This window comes from Misgurnus anguillicaudatus, chromosome 4 (genome assembly GCF_027580225.2).
Source record: "Misgurnus anguillicaudatus chromosome 4, ASM2758022v2, whole genome shotgun sequence".
NCBI lineage: Eukaryota > Metazoa > Chordata > Actinopteri > Cypriniformes > Cobitidae > Misgurnus > Misgurnus anguillicaudatus.
The window spans coordinates 31,066,290-31,074,828 of NC_073340.2; the positions used below are offsets into that span (position 1 = coordinate 31,066,290).

An 8,539-nucleotide genomic window follows, 5' to 3' on the forward strand; every position below is an offset into this window, starting at 1 on the left:
GGAGACGTAAGACGCAATGTCAATTTGCTTTAAAGGATAACAGAAATGCAACTAGTGTCAGTCAATGCATTCACTGGGAATCAAACCCAGGACTCGGGTATGGCTAGTGTTATGCTCAACCAATACAAGAAGCAAAGCAAAATATCTCTGCTCCACAGGCCAATGGGACTCACTTCATCTATGAGAATTTTATCACGGGACAGCCAGGCCCATCTGAAGGTGTCATCAGCAGAGAGAGAGGTCTGAAGCTGTCTTTCAGCTGTATCTACCACCAAACCCAAACAGTCTCCATGGACATCAACCCTCTGGAGAGGTAGTGCGCACTTAATTTAACTCTGTCCCTGCCATTGACAAGTAATTTTGTCAATTAAGAGAAAACACTTCCTGATGAGTTTTTATGTCAATTTGTAATACCGCGATTATCCACACTGTGCACTTCCCCAATTTATAAACATTTATTTAACTCATCTTTATTATGAAACATTTTGACAGCCGAATACACAGAACATTTCAGGGTGAAGGGACGTACCAGGTCAGGATGGTTCCTTATCTGGATGCTGAATTCTCAGTTCCCTTCAATGGAAGTGTGGGTGTGCTGGTGAATGAGGAGGTTTTTGTTGAAGTTGGTGTTTATGGAGTTGACAGTGATCAGTTCGCCTCAGTGATTGATGGATGTTGGGCTACACCTGTGAATGATCCTCTGTCATCTCTCCGTTGGGATCTCATCACTGAAGAGTAAGACAATAATTTGTGTCTTGTACATACACTGTAAAATATTTGCTGTAATTTTGCAGCTGGTTGCCAGTAGTTCAGTAGTAAAGTTCATTATTTCTATGATATGTTTTGATATGTTGGTTATCAATATTCTCAGGTGTCCCAATCCACATGACAACACAGTGAAGCTTCTGCAGAACGGCCTCTCTACATCCAGCCGTTTCTCCTTCAGGATGTTCGTCTTTACTGCAGACTCCAATAAGGTTTACTTGCACTGTAAAGTTCACCTTTGTCTCCGGACCAACAATGACTGCTCAGCTGTAAGTTCACAAATCCTCCTACCAATTACTTCATGAAATGTTTGTTTGGTCATAACATCTTCTATGATGGTTTATATATGCATTTACAGTACACTAGGAGAATACATTTTATTTTATTATTTCTAATTTTCAAGCAGTTGTTGTTCTCAATCTTTATAAAGACCATTAGGGCACAGGTTTTTGCCGTTTTTACCCAACACTGGGTTGAAAATAACCTTGCATTTTTTTTAGTGTAGGGACTGCCATATAAGACTTCAGGATGTTTAAGAAGAACAAACATAAAGCTTCACGCTTTTTATTTTATATTTACAACATTGCATGTACAGTATGTAAGCTCACCTTAATAAGATTATTCATTTCAATCTTTAGCACTGTTACCCTGGACATCACATGAGAGGGCGTAGATCTGTTGACTTCCATGACACGTCTTCAATATCTATGGGTCCACTGGTCTGGTCTGAAGGGAACTCGGGTAAACATTGATTTCATATTTGCATATTTGGCTTTAATCCAATGCAACATACAGTGCTTTCAAGGTTTACAGTAGGCTCCCTGGAAACAAATCCATGGCTGCGTCCGAATCCGCCTACTTCCATACTACATAGTAGGCGAAATGCAGTAGGCCAGGCGAGAGTAGTATTTCCAAATTCATAGTATTCTAAAAACAGTATAGGCAAAAGTACCCAGATGACCTACTACTTCCGGCAAGATCCCGAAGTGTTCATTTGATGGACACTTTGCTATCCCGTGAGCTCCTGGAAGAGGTGTTATCCAACGAAGAAGAAGATGAAGGGGCGTGGTTTTATTCAGAAATGTTCAAAAGCGGTGACACAGCTCTATTCAAATGCAAATACCTATATTAAACAGCTGTCCCTTGTGGTTAAATTGCGCTTTAATGTCATTCTAGTTATCGACTAACTTGTTTAACGTCATTCTAGTTAATGACTAAATTGTTGTTATGACGATGTATGTCACTTGATGTATTAATTAACATTGCAAATGTAGTACATCCGAATCCATTCATACTATCCATATTTACAGTATTCTATATAGAATGTACCGTTTTAATGGTCAATAAGTATGTACTTCATCTAATTCAGTACCTACAGTCACAGTTTGCGATTTCGGATGCAGCCCATGACTTTTGGACCGCTAATGCAATGCTATACTAACTGAGCTGCAGAAACTCTTAATTCATTTTTTACTTTATGCAATATTTACACTCGGTCCTCACATTATTACTTCTGTTTTAAAGAAATATATACTTTAGCTTAAATATTTATCATGGACTAAACTATATTCTGTTCCCTAATCACAGATATTGTGGCTCCAGAACAAATGAAAAGATCTCAGGCCTCAGGTCTGTGCGGCTCAATGATGTTACTGCTTCTTTTGTTTCTGAATGCCTTCATCCTCTTCTAGAAGAATCTGACTGATTTAGAAAAAGTGTGTGTACACATTTGGTAATGCTCATATCTTATCTGTTGTCTTTTTATTGATTTTCAATGAGACCTTAATGATAATGTTAATGGGTGATAGCGGGTACTGTATGATTGCAATAGGATTGCATTTGTTTTTTATTGATGATTATTGTTTTTAAATTTCTTTTCAAGTCAGTGTAAAAATAAATAGTTTCCTGGTATTATGTATACTTGTAATGTCATCTTTATTGTTACTTAATAGTTACTGCACCAATGATAACAATATTAGTTGATCACTATATACTATATGCACTTTCTATTTATATGACAAAATTAAATAGAAGTGATAGAAACAGGTACAGTTTATAATTGTGTACAGACTTTTCTGTGACATTACTTTAAACATGCATGAGTCAATGAGCTTTTTCACTCAGCACAAATTTATATATATTGTTTTTCGTGTTGGTTTCTCCAAAAAAAAAAAAAAAATTAACACTGTCCATTGGGGAATGACTTTGTTACATTTCAGAAATCCTAACCCAACCCCCAAATCTACTTTAAGTATTGAAAAAAAATTAAAAAAACAATACATAAAATTACACGAAAAAGACATTTGTGGTCATTTGTGCACACATAAAAAGAGGAAAATTGTGGCAATGAAATATTTTGTGACTGTACCACGAAATGCATTAATATAGGTTTGGAATGAGAGGAAAGAAATGTTTTGTGCATAAAACAAGCAAAATAAATCTGCCAATGGGGTAAGCACATTTTTCTTGATTTTATTCTTGAATTCAAGATTTTTTTGCTTACCCCATTGGCAGATTTTTTTCTTGGGTTGTTTTGCTCATCAAGAAAAAGCATCTTAATTAAGAACTTTTAGATATTTTTACTGAAAACGAGACAAAAATACAGAGAAACTTTTTCTTGAAAATCTTTTTTTTTTGCAGTGTGTACTGTATAACAGAGTCAAACTGACTTTAGCCCTTCTGTGTTATAGACCTCAGCAAGATCATTGAAATCTAAAAATAAAAATGTTTTACATTCAGACACAGACTAAAGAATCTTGATATGTTTAACATGTTCACATTTTATTAAAAGCTGCTTTGCAGCATTTCTGACAACCCTCTTGTTTTCGTAATAAGATACACTGACTGTACATATTTACAGGAATTTCCATTTCCTGAATGCTTCAACAACTGCACGTATACCAACATGATGTCAACATCTTATTATCACGTATACATCAGGTGAACATAATCCACTCGTGAGGTGTGTCTTTCTTTGAAATAAAATAGGCCTATAATGATCTGTATAAAAGAAATAGCAGCGTGCTGCACTGGTCTTATTTATGTCAATCACATCAGTGCCTTGGATATTTTTGTTTTCAGTATAGGCCTATTATAATATCTAAAATATATATTATATTTTTTATATCTTTTACAGTTTATACATTTCTGTCTGTTCTTGCTTTTCAGGGGTATTTATTTAAAACGTATAAGAGGCAATATTCTTTTTTTTAAATAAGAAAGTAAAATATATGTAAAAGTAGGAAATGACAACATTGAATAACTGAATACAATCTTATTTTGACACCAGAACAAATGAAACGATCTCAGGACCCATGTCTGTGTGGCTCCTTGATGTTATTATTTGTTTAAAAAACGTTGGGCTGTTTTTCAACCCAATTGTTGGGTTGAGTTGGGTCATTTTATTGGGTTATTTTATCAGAGTTAGATAGTAGTTTCTGTGTAACCCATATCATTCCACAGATGCCTTAAATGAACTCCTCCTGCTTCACCACAACGCTACATTGTAAAACATTTCTGTAGAAATGAAAGTATTACTGGGTAACTAGCTGCGAGTAACTTTCTGTAGATTTTACATTTATGTTATTTATTGGCAACAGTTTGTATAAAGTTAAATGAACATGAAGCATTTTCAGTCTTTATCTTCTACAGTAAGTTACTGGCAACCGGCTGCATAATTACAGCAATTTTTTTACAATGTACCTGACGCAGGAATTTTCTATCAACATTTGGTACAGGTTTTTTGTCAACTTATCTTTTATTTATTTAAAGGAACAAGGTTTGTATCAGTGTTTTTAAACCAACTATTAAACCATTTCTGAATGCAAAAGTATGCTAAATGACAGTTTACAGGACATTGTCAGTTTCCATTTGCTAGTCAATGTTCAGTAGATCTTAACTGTTCATGCCTGCTTTTACATTATTTAAAGGAGTCATATGACCTTTTTTCATGTTTTCCTTTGTTTTTAGAGTGTTAAAAGATGTCTGTGCACATAAAACATCTGTAAACTTGGAAAAATTAAAGATTAAAATCCAAACAAATCTTCTTTTAAAAAGTAAAGCCTCATCCAAGCCTACCTAAAACGGTTCGTTCAAACACATCGATTCAATTAGACTTCATACTGGTTTGAACATTTGCATAACACCACCTTAATGTAACCTAGATAGAGGGTGCAACTTTCATTTGTGGTGTAGTTTTGTTGTTTACGCCATGTCAAGCAGACACTGTGTGTTTTGTTACGAAAGGCAAACTACTTTGTATGGCCTTCCAAAAGAGTAAACATTAAGAAACCAGGGGTTAGGTTTTATTTATTTATTAAATTTAGTTTGGTTCGATTTTGTGCTGCCATTTTATGGAGGACTACTTTCTAAATATACTGGGGAGTTACAAGGCTGGATGTATACAAAGGCTTTGTCTAAAAAGTCAAGCAATTCCAACTTTGCAACTTCACTGCAAAAAATATTATTGTCTTGTTTTCAGTAGAAATATTTACAATTCTTAAGATTCTTGATAAGCTAAATATATATATATATATATATATATATATATATATATATATATATATATATATATATATATATATATATATATATATAAATATATATATATATATATATATATATATATATATATACAAAAAATATACAATTTAAGTGAATTTATGAAATAAAGTTTCACGGCCGGTGGGTTGCAACTGTGTTGGCACCTTAACCTAATTGCTCCCCGGGCGCTGGGATAGTTTCCATAAGCTTTCCCAAGCAGTGCGCACCAGTGTGTGTTTTTGCAGATCCCCTTCTAAATAAAATCTGTGTAGTTATTTGTCATGCTAAGGTAATAATTCATGTTGATGTTCATATGTTGACTGTGCAACTTTGTGTTGATCTTGTTACATTGACCATTTCTTATTACACAGGTCTCTAAAATGTTAGATTCTGATTGGCCAGTTGTGACATTGCAAGGTTTGTCCATTTCAGATAACAATGCTCAAAACTAAAAACCCTGATGCTGCAAATCATTTTACAGTTTAATATTACACAGAAATTATATATAAATGTCAATTAATAACAAATCTGACATTATATTTACAAATGATTAAACCAAAAGTAAACATGGTTTCCGCATGGAAGGTTAGTATTTGTTAAAAATTAGCAAATAATATATTTCAGATCAATATTAAATGTTCCTTGCATTACTTAAAAGCTGTAACAGCCAATACATTATCCCTTACTTGTACAACTTGTTTTTACTTGATCGAATTGTAATGTTAACTGGGCATCTTTCATTTTACATTATGAATTATACTAATATATGAAAAGTTTATTTCCAAAACGTGATAAACACCACTTAGTTACCACCAAAATCAGTATTGTATCAGGTCAGTATTAAAAAGTAAATAAAAGCAATAAACCCCAAGAAGCAGTGGGTTACCAGTGCATTTTATAACAGCTAAGGGGCGTTGTTAGGCACGACGCGAACCCCACTGCTTCACAGGGGTTTATTGCATTTATAAAACGGTTACTTCATATGCATAGCAGGGTTTCACAAAATGAAACACAAATAAGTTGTAATTATATTAGTACAAATATTGCTCTTCCGCCAAACAAAGTAGTTCCTCAGAATCAAGTGTGACTGAAACAGAGTGAAATTCTCAAGCAACACAGACGCGCAAAGACACAATGAAAATATAATTTAAGACTGTGGTGTTTATTTTATAAATCAACATTCATCTAAAATATACATTAACATTTATATCCAGCAACTGTTGAAGTGATGATCAAATATGCTTGGAAGCATGCTGAACTCTTTTCCCGTCAGCGTTTTTTTTTTTAAGTTGCCACCCAGTTTTAGTTTAATGCCTTACAGAAAAATTATCTTCTTTAAATAAACATAAAATATCAAATGAAAGAACAGACCATCCGCTTTCCAACAACAACAACAAAAAACGTTTCATCCTACCTTCATTTGTTCTCCGTTATCAGTTATCACCTCTCAAATTTTCAAAATCGGAGATAATTCAATTTTTGTGAAGAACTTTTGTAAGAGATAAGATTCAGAGCCATCAAAACTCACACTTTACGCTAAATCCACCAAGTTTGTTTTAAGTTGGGTAAGATTCCCATCTAGTGGATAATAGCGGAAATATCCATTTAAGACCAAAACAACCCAGAGAACGTTTTCTCTTTATTGACGAAATGACTCAATAATATCTATGATCTATGACGCGTTTCAACCAATCAGAATGAAGAACCAGAACGAGCCGTTTTATAATCTTCATTTTACGCAAAATCAGAATATCCGCCGTGTTATTCTGTAATCTTTTCTTTCTTTTTTCCCAAAACTCGACAAACGCCAGTCTTCCTTTTCTTTTCCTTTAATTTTACTCAAAGTCAACGAAAATCGAACAGGACTAAAACATTTTATAGCTGATCCTGTCAAAAAACTTCAGCAACAGCGTCCCAAGGATGACAGCAGCAATGACAGTGTTCTTAATATGACAAAGTAAGTGTTTTGATTAATGCCATTAATGTTTATTTTGTAATCAGTGTATACCACTAGTCAACTAAATGAATATAACATGGCAAAGATGAATGCACATATATATTCATGCAATAGATTTATAGCATTTTGAAAAAAAAGAACAGTTTTTTATCATAAATCTTTAAAAATCTAATTATGGATTTGAATTTTTTATGTTATTATAACCTAAAGATGCTATGTGGACGGTTGTTACAGAACATATTGGTTTTTATCTTGATAATCACACATTTTTACCGAAATTAGTCAAAATGGATTTATAGCGTCTTGGAACAAAACTCTTAATTTTTTTAAATCAGAAATTGGATTGTTTGTGTAGGGCCATGCACTCTTTTATTGTACATGGGCAATAAATCAGACTTCCTAGTGATCTGTCTAATGAGTGATGTTTGGTGTTCCTTAATATGGGGGCAGAGCATGAAGCAAGGAGTTTTGATTTCAAATATCAACAATGATAATTTTTTTTATGTCTGGACCTCTCTGATCCCATTAAGATGGTTACTGTATAACACATATTACATTAATGTTATACATTTCTGTCTGTCCTACTAGTGATTTGTCATAAAATGTTTATATTAAATCATTTGACAAAATTGTTTTATAATGATATTTTAATTTTTTATTAAACCTGTTCAATCAAAGAGAGCTTCATTTGAGATTGCCTATGATTTGATGACTACTGTGGAACCTGGGTTGCTCTTTAGCATACAGTGTGTGAACTTGCAATGCACTAACATTAGTAAAAAATAAATAAATACTGGAAACATATCTTTATATATACGGTTTAGGGTTTGGTTCAGGCCAGGGGTGTTACCTACTTACAAAGTTATACAATAAGTACATTGTATGAACAGGAAGTCTTTTTTCAGCTCTACAAGGAAGTAAAAAATGATAGAAAAGAACTGATTAATGGTCTTTTTTAAACAGTATTTGCAGTTCAAGTTTCGACCCACCCACATTTACTAAAACATTTTATATACACTGCTGTATTCTGGTTAACCTGAAAAAAATAATAATAATTTGCTTTATCTCAGTGATGCCAGAAGAATTGTCACAAGGCCTTTATCTCAGTAAGAATGAGAAGTTTAACTATTATTGATATACCTTTTGTCTGTGTTGATTTGAAAGATATGATTGATTTTATTTAAAAGTGTACATCATTTTCAATAGGAATTCTCATGAGAACAATAGACTGGTGTTAGTGCTATTATTACATTGTTACCAAAACTTCTAGTAATT

At 33.3% G+C, this 8,539-nt stretch overlaps 1 protein-coding gene across 5 annotated transcripts in view; it reads left to right on the plus strand.

Annotated features, from left to right (window-relative positions):
- LOC129420802 (uncharacterized) overlaps positions 1–2,681 on the plus strand; it is a 47,923-nt gene extending 45,242 nt beyond the window's left edge. For all 5 annotated transcript variants that reach the window (XM_073867145.1, XM_073867144.1, XM_073867141.1 and 2 more), the window contains 5 exons: positions 159–313; positions 493–735; positions 872–1,034; positions 1,404–1,506; positions 2,353–2,681. In XM_073867145.1, coding sequence (XP_073723246.1) covers positions 159–313; positions 493–735; positions 872–1,034; positions 1,404–1,506; positions 2,353–2,456 — 768 coding nt within the window. In that variant the 3' untranslated portion in view covers positions 2,457–2,681. The remainder of the gene's footprint in view (positions 1–158; positions 314–492; positions 736–871; positions 1,035–1,403; positions 1,507–2,352) is intronic.
- Positions 2,682–8,539: the final 5,858 nt, after the last annotated feature.